This window comes from Sceloporus occidentalis, unplaced genomic scaffold (assembly GCF_023333645.1).
Source record: "Sceloporus occidentalis isolate IW3139 unplaced genomic scaffold, rSceOcc1.0.p SCAF_174, whole genome shotgun sequence".
NCBI lineage: Eukaryota > Metazoa > Chordata > Lepidosauria > Squamata > Phrynosomatidae > Sceloporus > Sceloporus occidentalis.
This window is the reverse complement of record NW_028317154.1, coordinates 904,705-920,450: the sequence shown is the minus strand read 5'-3', so window position 1 is coordinate 920,450 and position 15,746 is coordinate 904,705. Positions and strand designations below refer to the sequence as shown.

Sequence of the window (15,746 nt, the reverse complement as noted above, 5' to 3'; positions counted from 1 at the left end):
CTCCAAATAGGATCAGAGTCCCAGCATTGTGGCGGATGGCTGACCATCTCTGACCCTTTTATGTGAAAGAGCATTTTTTCCTACTCCCCTCCGGTCAGCACTTTGATAGAGATTAAAGTACTAAGCTGCTGTGGCCCTAGGAACCCCTAAATGGGAAAGGTGGATAGGGCCCAAAATCATTTTCTTAACAGGCCCCAAATACTGAGAATATAAAGTACTGACAACATAAGGTCCCTTACTAGATAGCCATGGCTCTGGTGATCCTGATGATTCCTGGATTCCGAGGGCTACTGAGGCAAAACTCTTCTTTTTTGACCTATAGTTGTGGACATTCTTAGAGAGGAAATGTGTGATAATATCAGAGTTCTTGGCTGATACAGCTTGAATCACGCACTTCTGCTGTCCACGGACATTACTAATCAAATTTAAGAAATGGCAGACTTACAGAACAAGCTTTTTGTGTTTATAGATAAAGCTTCCAAATAATTCATTTCTAAGGTTAATACGACTGAAAGAGGATTGTGGATAAACACTTTGCCGGTTCCCCCACACAACAGTTTATCTTCCTCAACTGTGGTTGTGGTATTTTCATTATCAGGAAGCCACATGAGTAGACTTTGGTCCAGTGAACATTAGGCTTCCCCTTTTGAAGCTGATTTGGCCTAAAGTGTCGGCCCCTCTAGCCCAATTGGGTCATCAGGCTCCCTGTGCAGTGCTTACTTAAAAAGGGCCAGTTGGGGGAATGAAAGACTAGCATGGAGCATTCATGTTTATATGGGTGTTAAGGGCATGCTTTCCGCTTACATACACCACTAGTTTCACGTGAAAGATTGTGCTACAAATCTGTGTGTGTAGGATACGCAGCCCCCCTTGCGAATTGTGGGTAGGAGGTCCCACTGATGCTATGGAACATGCGCCATTTTTGGGGGGGGAGTGGGCAGCGCAGCTCCCACAACCAGTCCCTGCGGTGACTCGGAGACCCGGAGAAGTCACCCAGAAAGTTCCCAGGTATGGTTCCCGGGTACTAAATAGTTGATGCAAACTGTATAAAGTTCCGTTACCGAGGTATCCTGAAACTCATGACATTTAAAAAATGTATATAATTTAATTGCATTATTCCGATGGGATTCATCAGTGCACTCAACAATTTATCTGTGCTGAAATATGGCATATTCTATTTATCTCTGATGACTGATGATTTCATCATGAATCATCGTCCACATCCAAGAAGGAAAATGCTGACGCTTTCCATTCCATTTCAGGTGCCAATGCCACTGTGAATATTAACATAACGTGTCCTGAGGAAAAGCCGGGCAATAGTAAGTTATCAATGTGTATGATAGAGGGACAGACACCTCCATGTGTCATATTTTATTTTCCTTGGGGTAGGGCAGAGATAACATAAGGGGTAAAATACTCATGCAGATCCTAAGAAGAAGAAGAAGGCTACTTCAATGATATATAATGGGAACAGATAAGCATAATCTTAAAACTATGGTTTCTGATTGTCACGCTGTCACCTTCTAGTGGGAGTGGAGCTCTCCGTATGTCGCTGTGTCACCCTGTGTCTTATGTTATCTCAGAGGGTTAATCTTTGGTTCTTTTTATTTTGCTCCCAACAGATGAACGACGTTGTGGAAATAATAAAATTTGCCCAGCTGAGGATAGCTGTAGTGATAAAACATGTCGCTGTTTGAGAGGATACAATGACAGTTCGTCAGGTTATTGTGATGGTAAGTTTGTGATGATGTTTTAGTGTACGTTATGCAGTAAATCAGAGTATCACTATGTTTAACCACTGTGTGTTACTGTGGCAGAGTGTCATTATGTTACTGTGTGTTCTAATAACCGAGTACATGCACAGTATAATACCATTTATTAAGACTACAGGACCACCAGAGATCCTACAGGACCACCAGAGGTCCACACCTCTGTCTTAATGCTATAAATCCCCACCATATGCCTTACATTGAAAGAATATAATCATGTTTAAATAAACCAAATATATTACTACGTAGTTTTGGTGCGTACCTCTTTCCTCCCCGGATGCCCCTCTTTCCTATGAGCTCAGAATGTTTGCTGGGTATGATGGTATCCCAGGGCTCTGCAGCCTTAAAGTCACAATAATGTGATTACATTAATTGTGTTAAGTCCCTTTATGTGTTTAAATGCTTCTGTCATATGTCCCCTCTCTTCTAAATTATACATAATGAGATCCCTTTGTCTTTTCTGATCATTCTGTGTTTCGGGTACAGTAGTATTTATTAATTAATATGTCATTGCCTCGATGTACAAGTGTTAAGCCTGCTGTACCTTGCGGTGTTGGGGGGGGGCAACTTTATAATATAAGCCATTGTTTTCTTTCTAAAACATGTGTTTTATGATTCCAGATGTAAATGAGTGTATTCATCAACCACAAGACATTTTGTGTGGCTCTTTCACACAATGTAGGAACTTAGTGGGCAGCTATTATTGTGAGTGTGACAAAGGCTACCTCACGATAAATAACACAACTTGGTTTTGTCCCAGTGTCAATACGATGGAAAACAAATGTATAGGTAAGTTCCTAAATTATACTGAGTAACATCTGTCATTAGATTGATTCTGACCTATATTACTATATACAGCACTTGGTTTTATGCTCCCTGTTAATTAAATGCGTAACTTAAATTTTCGTAAATAGATTTCTCTGTTTCTCCAAAGAACCTAACTCTAGGAAATTATTAACTCCTCCGTGCATTGTACCACACTGTCCTAGACCTCATCTCTTCCTGTCTTTCAAACCATCTGTCCCACCTCTATGCTGATAATATACCATGACTTTTTTATTTACATAGTGTCATGTGCAGCCAAAGTCGAGACAAAACAGCCATGTCATGATAATCCGGTAAGATTGGTCATCTATTTGTTTTTTTCTGATCCGTTGTTACGTCTAGTAAATATATTTTAACATTTCCAGGATTTAGACCTTGAGCTTTAATATACAACCTCTGATGGGGACCATGTGAGGCTTCCATGTGCAAATAGTATTTAGTTAATCTAAAAGAAGCTCTCCAAAGCTCTCCCTCATCTTTAGAGTGGCTTTGTGAGGGTTGGAACATATGGGGGTAGGTTTGAGTTGGGGGGGCATGGAAGATTTGTGGGAAAGCTCCTTCCTCAACTTTCAAGTCCCCTCTTATGTCTAAGTCACCTTGTGTATATTGGGGGCACAGGGTGACCAGGAAACCCAGTCCGCCTTTCCCAATCCAGACTTCTACAGACTAACCCCGCTATGAGGGCCCCATGAGCCCAACCGGGACAAACCCAGAAACTCTGTAGAACTGCCAAGCCACACTTTGCCACAACCCGCTGGAACGATGTTGCTCGGGGCCCCGAAGCACAATTAAGACAATATTTATACAAAATACCCTAAGCTACTGTATCCATAGACACCTCGAGGATAACCCTTAAGGGGGACCCAGGGCATTGTGTTTAATGCTCCCCAGACAGGATATCCACAGAGGGTCCTAGAGTTAGGAAAAATGAGCTAATTGGATTGCAAAAGGACTGTTGCATACTATCCTGGGTTAATGGGAGGACCGGATGGGGAACGGGAACTCTTGCACGTTAATTCTGTTTTCTGTGTATAAATCCTGTGTTTGGCTCATAAAATAGAGTGCTTTCCCCTACAATGCGTCTTGGCTAGGGACTAGGCGAATTGAGCTATAATCATTGCTCCTGCTTCACTATTCATCTGTGGATTCTGCTTTTCTTTGCTGGTGGAGTTCCTAAGTGTCGTCCTAAGGATGTGCGGGTTGGCAGTATTACCCATCGCACTAACCATGCATGTAGCGGGGCTAACTGGCTATGTGGGCAAGTCTGTAACCCTATCCAGGAGCTTTCTTTGTGGCAGTAACTACCTCTTTCCTCCCATATACTAGCAGACAGCCTTACCTTAACCATCTCTTAGGACACCAGAAATGGTGATTGATGCTATTGATGCTGTGGCAGCAACTGTGCAAACAAATTTGTATGGATTATACATAAATGGTAAACTTTGCGCCATAATTCCTCTTTATGTATAATCCATACAAATTTGTTTTCTGTTTTTTTTTTCCCCTACAGTTGCAGTGCTTTTTAAAGAATCTCCAAAATTCTGCTCTTCCAGCCTGTGTTGAAGACGAATACAGCCGGGGAGTCAGAATTAAAAAGGTGAGAGTGGGCATACACTTAAACACTTAACTTAAACGTTCTACTGTGCACCAGCCATATTACTATGCATGTTAAACGGGGAGCTTCCATCCCAGGCTGGCCTACCTGCAGCACTCTTCCTCCTGCTCCAAATGGGAGCTACTGTAGGCTGAGTGGGTAGCTCTAGTTCCTCATGGGGGCGTTGTTATCCAATATTACATCACAACCGGGGCAAGTAATGGGTAGAACTCAGAAAAAAAGACCAAACATCCCTTCTCCCACTCTATGAATAGAAGAGCTACCCCGGAGTCTCAGTAATCAGCTCTGTTACCTGGAGCCTCCAAGTCTAGACTGACCCTGAACACCAGAGGCCTCATAATGACATCTGATACCTTGAACCTCCAGGTCAAACCCATAGAGATCCCAGTTATGCATATCTGAGAACTGTTCCCGTTCCACTTCCAGTCTCCGATGGCTTATTTGTTGGTCTCCTCTTTAGAATCTGCTTGTTAGAACACACACACATATATAGAGTTATCTCCTTTTGTGGTAAAATACAGAACAGAGTATAGTTCATTTTCTTACCATTTACCTGATAAATGACACCTACTATAGGTAAGGTTGTTTTAATATCCATTGTTTTCCTATATACATCTAATTTTTACAAGCTAACCACCACTTTAATAAGTGTCCCTGCATTATGAGGTATGCCTAAACTTGACTAATTAATCAATTTGTTCTGCATGCTGTAGGTTAGCACTATAGGTGGTAGTCAGATAAATGTAAAAAATAGGGATTACTCTAGCCTAGGTTTAGAGATAATCTAAATTTAATTAAAGACAGGAGGCGAACATTTGCATCAACTTCTTTACTCAAACCTCCAGCAGCAAAGAAATAGTTAATATTGACAGAAACAAACAACCAATCAAATCACAAACAGAGGTCATAAGAAGGCCTGCAAAGCAGACCACTTCCTCTTCTTTGGTGTGCCGAAAAACCGCAGCACATAGAATAACGTGAAGAGCCAGGAACCGTAACTTCCAGGAAACCAACATACTCCGAATCCAGTCAAGGTCCCAGTAGGTTCAGACTATGGAAAAGAAAAAACATTGTGATAGTAAACTGTACAAAATAATAGCGACACATCAACACGTAGCAAAAAGCACCAATGTACAATTAATAAAAATAAATATACAACCACATAATAAACCCTGCCACACAAAACCATGTGAGGGAAAAACAGGAAGAATAATTGAATAGGAAGGGAAATATTTTTGCCTTTAATAAAATTTAGATTATCTCTACACCTTGGCTAGAGTAATCCCTAATTTTATGGCAAGTCAGGAGGCTTCATATTTGCACTTTTAAAGCTAATGCAAAAAGGCAGAAGCCACATGAGACTGAGGCCGATAGTAAAAAGTACGAAAGGTCGATTCCCTGGACCAATCTGCAGCGGATAGGATATCTGAAAGGGAACCGCCAAGGTCTAAAGTTGCAGAGGCTGCAGCACCTCTAACTGAATGGGCCCCAAAAGAGCTATCTATACCAGCGGACCGAAGAATCCACCTAACCCACGAGCCACTGTAGGAACCGAGACCGGTCAAAAAGGGAGAACATAAGAGACAAATTAAGGGCCCGGGGATGATGAGCGCAAACCTGTTGTGGTTGATAGGGAAGCGCGTGTTACACACAAAAGGGGTCGATCAGGGAAATAGGGATAAGAGACTGAAGAAGACTTAGATTTTGTTCTACGAGAAACCGAAACTACCATGCCCTCGGGCGAAAAAGAATCTGTGTTAAAAGCAGTAACGTCAGAAACTCTTTTAAACAAAGTAACAGAGCTAACTTAGCTGAAAGTTGTCAGAGAGACAGAGAATCGTTATTTGGCCAAGACTCGATGAAACGAAGAACCAAGGAGACATCCCAGAAGAAGGAATATCTCGTAGAGGGAGGCCTAGATACTCGTATCCCGCGCATAAGACGGCAGATCGTGGGGTCTTTACCTATAGGAGCGCATGAAACAGGAACGTAAGCCGCAGAAATAGCCGAACGAACCACGTTAATGGAACGATAGGATCTTCCCAATGAGAAGAGATGGGCTAGAAAATTCAGGATCATCACCACCGGCGCCATAAAGGAATCAAGGTGTCGTTCCAGACACCAGCTATGCCAGGATTTCCCAGCCTGTAGGTAGGATCGCCTAGTACCTGGAGCCCAGGAGTCTCAGAGGAGGTCACGAGCTGTCTGCGATAGTTCCGACGTATCCCAGGATCCCCTGAAACTGTCCAAGCCACCAATGACAGCTGACCGAGGAGAACCAACTGGTGTGGATTGCCCTCTGGGTCCGAGAGAAGATCCTGAGATAGAGGGAGTAGGAGTGGATCGGCACAGGACAGCTCCAACAGCAGAGGAAACCATGGTTGAGTCTTCCACAACGGGGCAATCAGAAGTATGGTGACCCCTTGGTTGCGAACTTGGACAGTCCGGAGAATCATCGAAAACGGGGGAAAGGCGTACGCCCCTGAGGTTGGCCACGTCTGAAGGAACGCATCTACCGCCAGTGACTCCGGATCTGGTAACCAACTGAAGAAATCCTTCACCTGGCGATTGAGATGGGAAGCGAAGAGGTCCAACAGCAACGGGCCCCGAGCCAGATCTAGAGCACGAAAAACGTCCGTCCGGAGACGCCAGTCGCTCACATCTCGCCAATGTCTGGAAAATCAATCCGCAACCAGATTGTCTTTCCCCGGTAAGTACTCTGGCCTGATAGAGAGATGGTGATCCAGGCAGTACTGATAGAGCTCCTTGGTGAGGTCTGACAGCAGTTTCGACCTGGGGTCGCCCAAGCGATTGATATAACGGATGGCCGATACGTTGTCCATCCGAAGAACAAGGGAACATAGTAACATAGTAACATAGTTCATAAGGTTGAAAAAAGACCAAAGTCCATCAAGTTCAACCTATATACATATTGTGTCCCTACTGTGTTGATCCAGAGGAAGGCAAAAAACCCTTATGAAGCAGATGCCAATTGCCCCATACCAGGGGGAAAATTCCTTCCCGACTCCAAATATGGCAATCAGAATAAATCCCTGGATCAACGTTCTGTCCCTATTAATCTAATATCCATAACTTGTAATATTATTGCTTTCAAGAAACACGTCCAGGCTCCTTTTGAACTCTTTTATTGAGTTTACCATCACCACTTCCTCTGGCAGAGAGTTCCATAATCTCACCGCTCTTACTGTAAAGAACCCCCGTCTGTGCTGGTGTAGAAACCTTCTTTCCTCCAGCCGTAGAGGATGTCCCCTTGTTATAGATACAGTCCTGGGTATAAATAGGTCCTGGGAGTGATCTCTGTACTGTCCCCTTATATATTTATACATAGTTATTAAGTCCCCCCTAAGCCGTCTTTTTTCCAAACTAAATAACCCCAATTCTGATAATCTTTCTGGGTACTGTAGTCCTCCCATTCCCCTTATTACTCTGGTTGCCCGTCTTTGAACCCTCTCCAGCTCCACTATATCTTTCTTGTACACTGGTGCCCAGTACTGTACACAGTATTCCATGTGTGGTCTGACTAGTGACTTGTACAGGGGTAGAATTATTTCCTTGTCGTGGGCATCTATGCCCCTTTTGATGCACCCCATGATTTTATTTGCCTTAGCAGCAGCTGCCTGACACTGGTCGCTACAGGTAAATTTACTGTTAACTAAAACTCCTAAGTCCTTTTCCATGTCAGTCGTCCCCAGTGTTTTCCCATTTAATACATATTCCCAGCCTGGATTTTTCTTCCCCATGTGCATAACCTTACATTTATCTGTGTTGAACCTCATCTGCCACATCCCAGCCCAAGCCTCCAACCTATGCAGATCCATTTGTAATCGTGCGCTGTCCTCTATCGTGTTAACCACGTTACAGAGCTTAGTATCGTCTGCAAAGATTGATACTTTACTATGCAATCCCTCTACAAGGTCATTAATAAATATATTAAAAAGAATAGGACCCAAAACTGACCCCTGTGGTACCCCACTAGCAACAGTCACCCACTCAGAGTATGTACCATTAATAACCACCCTCTGTTTCCTATCACTGAGCCAGTTACTTACCCACATACACACATTCTCCCCCAGCCCAAGCATTCTCATTTTATGTACGAGCCTTTTATGTGGCACCGTATCAAATGCTTTGGAAAAATCAAGATATACGACATCCAGCGATTCACCCCGATCCAGTCTTGAGCTCACCTCCTCATAAAAGCTGATCAGGTTAGTTTGACAGGACCGATCCCTTGTAAACCCATGCTGATATGGAGTCATACACTTATTTTCATTGAGATACTCCAAAATAGCATCTCTTAGGAAACCCTCAAACAGTTTACACACAACAGAAGTTAAACTAACAGGCCTATAATTCCCCGGGTCACTTTTTGTCCCCTTTTTGAATATTGGCACAACATTTGCTATGCGCCAGTCCTGGGGAACAGACCCTGTCACTATAGAGTCCTTGAATATTAGAAATAGGGGTCTGTCTATTACATTACTTAACTCCCTTAGAACGCGGGGGTGAATGCCATCTGGACCTGGTGATTTGTCTATTTTGATTTTTTTTAGGCGGCACTGCACTTCTTCCTGGGTTAGACAGGCGACATGTACTGGGGCATTTATCTCATCCTGCTGTATATTACCTGGCATTTCATTTTCCTCTGTGAATACAGCAGAGAAGAATATATTTAATAGATTAGCTTTTTCCTGATCCCCGTCTATAACTTCTCCCTCATTACTTTTTAAGGGGCCAACGCTTTCATTGTTAACCTTTTTACCATTTATATAGTTAAAGAACATTTTGGGGTTTGTTTTACTCTCTTTGGCAATGAGTCTTTCTGTCTCCAATTTTGCAGTGAGACACGTCTTTGGTGAAACTGCGAATGGCAAAAGAACCCGCTATAAGTTCCAGACAATTGATGTGAAAGCCTTGTTCGTCTTCTGTCCAGAAACCGTCCGTGGCGGAATCCTCGCGGACTGCGCCCCAGCCCAAGAGGCTGGCGTTTGATTCTAGATAAAAATCCAGAGTGTGCCCAAAGATAGCCCGACCGTTCCACGCTTCCATGTGGTGCAACCATCACCTCAACTCCAGACGGACCTCGTCCGTTAAACGAGTTGGTCGTAGGAGTTTGAACCCATTTAGCAAGCAAGCAGCAACTGAGGAGAGGGGGGTCACCCCGTTAACACAGAGGGGGTCACCCTCGACAGAAAAGAGGGGGTCAATCTCAGGAAATGAGAGAGGGGACCTCTCAATAGGCAAAAAACGGAGACACAGGCTCCACGCCGTTAAGTTATGCGGCCCTGCGAATGAGACGAGGCCGCAGGAGGACAGGCGAGGGAGAGAGGGAACAACTCCCTGTCTGTGTAGTAGATTCGCAGACACAGGAGAAGACTGTAGGAGAAGCCAGCCGAGTTGGCTGACAGACTACGAGGCGGCAACAAAGCTCTAACAAGAAGAGCTGTGCCGCCTTGCAAGGGAAAGAATACTGAGTGCGGAGGTTGTTACACAACCAACGCAGCAGTGTAGGAGCAACTAGAAAATAAGGAAAGGTAGTAAAATAAGAAAGGTGCCTGCAAACGGAATAAATAAAGGAAAAAACGGGAAAAAAACGGTAACGAAAACCAAACCGCACAGTACATAAATGGAAAAAACAAATAAATACAAAATTAAGCAATAAATCAATATACAAAAATAGACAAAAGCAAATGACATATATATATCTAAATAAGTGTACGTATATACAATTTGAAAGCACACTAGTAAGGAGGGTGCTCACCTGGAGGTCAGCAGCAAAGAAGAGGAAGTGGTCTGCTTTGCGGGCCTTCTTATGACCTCTGTTTGTAATTTGATTGGTTGTTTGTTTCTGTCAATATTAACTATTTCTTTGCTGCTGGAGGTTTGAGTAAAGAAGTTGATGCAAATATGAAGCCTCCTGTCTTGCCATGAAATTAGATAGTCCTGGACAGAAATGGCTGATATGGTTACCCTACACCTAGATGGCTACACCAATAAATAGCCCTTAACTCTCCATGTTAATCCAAGATTTTCCAAGTGTCCTACTTCACGAGGGACAGCCCATCTTTAAGGACCCAATCCATGCATGGGCAACCTCCTTAGACGTGGAGACAACCTGTGCCTCAGATATTTACAATACGGAACTTGTTTCTCCTTGAATATTTGTTTTGTAACAATGGCAAGCATTCATTTTTATTGTGCTGGGGCAACTGCCCCCTTTGAACCATACACTCCCTTTCTCAAATAGCTCTCAAATAGTTTCTCATAGGATTTTTTTTTAATTGGTGTATTAAATTTCTAATAGAATTATGCATCTTGACAAATAAATACTTTTTCTCCTCTTGGTTAAAACTGTTTGTCTCTCCTTAGTTCCTAGATGACTTGGGTTCTATGTTGGCTAATAGAAACTTCAAGTCCAACGATAAACGATTGCAAGAAGTGGGAGATCTGCTTCGTGAAGTAGAAGTCATCATCAGGAATTATACTTTTATGTATCGGGCTAGCATAACACAACATAACTCTGCACACAAAATCGGTGTGTGTTTCGCTCTGTGTGTGTGTGTGAAACTGTGGGTGGGTTAGTCTCTGGACTGCTGTATGTAGAATACTGCATGTGTGTGGTTGCCCACCATGGAACTGAGAGGCGAGAACTAGTACAAGAACTGCTTGGCCTTTCAGTACCAGTGAGTTGACTGGTCTCCCTGTTATTGCAGGACTTCATGTTCTAGGAAGCATGTTTTCAAAGAAGAAGCTATCTCTACAGAGCAGCCAGAGCAGTGTAGAGTTGGATTGGAGAACTGCGGCAACTGAAAATACAGGTAATATACTCCAGTGAAGGGGGAAAATCTGATCTTTTGTTTTTACCGAAACATTCTTTAAGTATCTATTTGTCTCCCTTTGTAGATTTGGCCATGGTTGGTTTCTTAGAATATGGTAACATCAATTCCCTCCTGAAAGATGCCAGAATTTTTGGCAGTGATCCCAAGGATCCGGCCCCTGCTCTCGTCTCTCCTCTGCTCAGCATCTTTGTAACTCGTAAAGATACTAAGAACCTTAGTGATCCGCTCACATTTTCTCTCAGACACAATATACAGGTAACCTACTGCAGATTCCAAAGGCTGTCCTCTCTCTGGTCACCTCATTGAGAAAGAGAACGCCAAAGAGCTTGTCTTTTGTATCCTCATCCCACGTTTATTTTCCCCTCAGGGGACAGACCCCAACAGGACGCTGTGTGCGTTTTGGTCTCACGGAGATGTTGCTTGGAGTACGAAAGGCTGTCTGAAAGTGAGCAGCACTGAAAATGAGACGGTCTGCAACTGCAATCACATGACAAGCTTTGCCATCTTAATGGCTCTGCAAGACATTGAGGTAAAATGTGGTGAGGAAGGGGGTTTGTGCCAGAGCCAATAATGAGCACATACCAACCCAGAGATTTGTTAGAAACTGACCCAAAGGATATGATTTTGGAGAGAGATACATTTGTAAAGACTATTTAGAAATTGGTGGGGGCTTCTCAGACTGTGTAGGGCCATGTTTCATGATAGAATTCCTGGAATGGCTGGAATTAGTAGGCCCCTATGAACCCCCATCACTACCCCCATGCTATTCACCCAACCTTGATGCTATTGGCAAATATCCAGTCTTAACTTTAGGAAATTTTACTTTTACGGTGCAGCTTCCTGGGGTCTTTCGTCCTGCCCCAAGTAATGTCAAAACAAAGTTTTTACTACTCATACCCCGGTTTACCTATTTGTATAAGTGTTTCCTCCATGCTGTTTGTAGCTGCCATCATGGCAATGGATGCCCCCATTGAGACATGTCTGGACTGGTTCTGGCACTATTCTGCATTTGTTAAAGCCAACGAGAAGTTTTAAATGACTCCTTTTCAGTCAGCTTTTCATGTTCACCGACATACATGTCCCAATTATTACTCTTTTAAGCTTGTCCCCATTTTCTCTTTCTCTTCTCTCAGAGTTGGTCACTGTCTCTCATCACAAAGATTGGACTGTCCATCTCGATAATCTGTCTCATCATGTCTATAATCACCTTCTGCTTGTGCCGGTCGATCCGTGGTACACGTAACACCATCCACACGCACCTCTGTATCAGCCTCTTACTCGGAGCGTGTTTATTTCTATTTGGAATTGACGCCACAACCAACGAGGTAACTCATGTTGTATTTGTCTCATGGTCATTGCCTCAGTCCTCCTAGTGTTGTATTCAAATAGGCGATATGTTTAATTTATTGCGGAGGCTGTCATTGTTTGTCTTCTGTGGAATAACCGCTATGATTTAGATTAACAAACTACTAACGTCCAGTAGGAAATGGAACATCTGCATGTTTAATGTCTGATTGGCTGCATAAGGTTCTAATTTAGATCATTAACCTGCAAATACATCATGAAAAGGGACAAGGTCCATCAGGCAGCCGGTGGAATCATTATATTTGTCAGTATGCTTATTGTGTTACTATCTGCTTCTGAGCATTTCAAATACAGAAATGTACCAGTTTAAGAATGCTAAAGATCCATCATATTCTCCTTGTATGTTCCTCATCATGGGTTGCGAACAAATGATGTTATGTGCGGTAGGTTGTTTGCAGTGTGGTGGCTGGCCTGTTGCACGCCGCTTACCTCTCCTCCTTCTGCTGGATGTTACTGGAGGGAATAGAGCTTTACTTCATGCTGGTGAACGTGTTTGATATCCACTATCTCAAGAACAAGCATCTCCTGCTGGTGGGATACGGCGTTCCTGTCCTCATCGTCTCCATCAGCGCAGCATCCAACCCCAGTGGATACGGCACCAAAAAATAGTAAGAAAGAATAAACAATGAATGGGTAGCATAACACTCTGGAAAGAGAAATTCAAGCGGTAGGGATGGAGCGGGACCGTTTAGGCTTGGGCTCTTTATCAAAGAAGTTTTTTTTTACGAAGTTCCTTCCCTCACAGCTCTGTAACAGTAAGCGTGTGTGTGTGTGTGGTGCGTGTGTGTGTATGGGGGTGTTAAATAAATGGCCAAGAGGATTGGGATTCTGAGTAGTAAAGAAAGGATATCTGATAATTAAAAGTGAACAGAAAATGAGATGAGGAATCGTGTACAATTTGACATGTACTCTGTCTTATTCTATTACAGCTGCTGGCTGTCGTATACGGATAACTTCATCTGGGCCTTCATAGGACCTGTTGCTGCCATAATATTGGTAACAAAAAAACAGCAAAAATGTTCCATACGCTGCACTAATATCCACCCCCACAGGCGTAATATATAATAATCCATAGTCCTCCTTTTTCCTTGGTTTGTGACATACTTATTGCATTTTGTAAAATAATCTAATACGTCTTTCCTATACCCCTGCTTATAGAATACCAGTAAAAGCCTCAATTCCTTTCATTGTTATTTATCCATATCTCTCTTTATGTGTAATATTATTCCCTCATTCCCTGATTTAAGCAATGCATTAAAGTGGAACCCCTTCTTCTGTATCTGACGGTAGTTGGTTGCACTTGTGGGCCAACCGAGACACTAGCGGGTGGGGGTGATCCTGAGGGAGTGGCATCAATACCGGGGTACCGATGAAGAGCTCAGGGTCCAAGGATGTTATGTTCCATAAAGCGACTTGATCTGATCGTCAGGACCCTGAGCGTCAGCGCTGGAAGCATCCCCGGGAACAGTAGGCGTGATAGCCGGGCCAGAGCTCCAGAGCCACGGCTGGGTAAACCCTGTTCCTAAGGATGGTTAATAAAACCAGGTTCCCCAAATGAGCTCCCTCTCTGGAAACATCTCCAATTGTGACCCACCACGAGCACAGTATAACCCCAAAAGAGCGGCATGGTGGGACAACGGGCGGCGTGGTGGGACAACAGACGTCCGTAGCGACTCCATTCCATATGTTGACAGGCATTGCCCCGGTTCTTAGCCGCCACATAGTTTACATGGATTTGCGACTAGCTTCCGGTCAGGAAGTCTGGTTAGGGCAGACCAGATGGGTTTCCCGGTTCCCCGAATGAGCACAGGGGGACTTAGACATAAGAGGGGACTGGGCAGGCAGGCAAGGAGTCTACTGATGAATCCGTTATGGCCCCCTCCCAAACTCAAATATACCCCCATGTGTCCTCAGCCTCAGGGGGTTACCGTGACACTCCTAACCTACATCCACTGGCTCCCCTGCCTCTACTTTTTTCAGCAAAAGGCTGTGTACATCTTGTCACACCTGTACTTCTTCTTTCAGGTTAATGGTTGCTTTTTCATACTCACTGTGTGGAAACTAGCAGAAAAAATGTCATCAATCAACCCAGATAAAGGAAAACTGAAAAGAATCAGGTAACGATATAAACATATTGTTTATGGGTTTTTTGCCTTCTTTTTGGATCAACAGCAATTAACAGATATGGGAAATGCTGAACTTGATGAACGCATTTAACTATGTAACTATATGTGTAGTGTATATACAATTACTGGCCACTTTATAAGGTACACCTGTTCAATTGCTTGTTAACACAAACAGCTAATCAGCCAATCACATGGCAGCAACTCAATGCACTTAGGCAATGTAGACGTGGTCAGGACAACTTGCTGAAGTTCAAACCGAGCATCAGAATGGGGAAAAAAGGTGATTTAAGTGATTTTGAGCGTGGCATGGTTATTGGTGCCAGACGGGCTGGTCTGAGTATTTCAGAAACTGCTGATCTACTGGGATTTTCACGCACAACCGTCTCTAGGGTTTACAGAGAACGGTCAGAAAAAGAGAAAATATCCAGTGCGCGGCAGTTGTGTGGATGAAAATGCCTTGTTGATGTCAGAGGAGAATGGGCAGACTGGTTCGACATGACAAAAACGAACCAAAAAAATTGCATCGTTTCTGGCCCATTTGCGCATGTCTAATAGTCAGTATGCAAACACTAGCGCCTCCCGGTGGCTGTACGTGGAAACTGCAAGAAACTGGTAGTTGCTCAAAATCTCTAAATCAATGCAGCCAGGGGCCTTGTTAGCCCTCCCATAGCGTATTGCAACAAAGCTAATCACCACATTGGCAGTGGTGGTATACACTAGACATGTAGATAAACGTCATAGAAGCTACCCCAGTATAATTAGTTCAAGTTCTATTATTTAGCAGTGAGAAAGTGGACAGCAAGATCCACCTTTAATGTATCCAAACACTTTCAAGATGATCCACTTTAAATCATTCACCGCCGTATTTAGAGCAGAATAGTTTTTGAGCCTCTCACTTGATGAAGCACCTGAGGTGGAAACGTCAAAACAGGAAGGTGTTATCCTCAGAACTGGAATGTATTGTGATTAATTACGGTATAAAAACAGCAGCTGTGAGGGCTCTTCATCCTCACCGTAGGAGGGAGTTAAGTCCCGTAGCGCCTCGGCAGCAGGAAATCAAGGTGTATCCTGTTAACTCTGTTAATACAGCAAACCCATTAATAATCATTTGCAGAAACTGGCAAACAATGACCCCAAATGTAAGAAGGTGGAAAATGAAATATTTCAATCATGTACTCGATACGAT

At 43.5% G+C, this 15,746-nt stretch overlaps 1 protein-coding gene across 1 annotated transcript in view; it reads left to right on the top strand.

Moving 5' to 3' along the window:
- Positions 1 to 15,746, top strand: part of LOC149279223 (adhesion G protein-coupled receptor E5-like) — a 99,136-nt gene that overhangs the window by 76,562 nt on the left and 6,828 nt on the right. The window contains exons 2-13 of the mRNA XM_089501437.1: positions 1,263 to 1,319; positions 1,623 to 1,733; positions 2,838 to 2,887; positions 4,105 to 4,191; positions 10,600 to 10,765; positions 10,944 to 11,048; positions 11,134 to 11,324; positions 11,437 to 11,598; positions 12,203 to 12,394; positions 12,822 to 13,042; positions 13,364 to 13,430; positions 14,460 to 14,551. Coding sequence (XP_089357563.1) covers positions 1,263 to 1,319; positions 1,623 to 1,733; positions 2,838 to 2,887; positions 4,105 to 4,191; positions 10,600 to 10,765; positions 10,944 to 11,048; positions 11,134 to 11,324; positions 11,437 to 11,598; positions 12,203 to 12,394; positions 12,822 to 13,042; positions 13,364 to 13,430; positions 14,460 to 14,551 — 1,501 coding nt within the window. The remainder of the gene's footprint in view (positions 1 to 1,262; positions 1,320 to 1,622; positions 1,734 to 2,837; positions 2,888 to 4,104; positions 4,192 to 10,599; positions 10,766 to 10,943; positions 11,049 to 11,133; positions 11,325 to 11,436; positions 11,599 to 12,202; positions 12,395 to 12,821; positions 13,043 to 13,363; positions 13,431 to 14,459; positions 14,552 to 15,746) is intronic.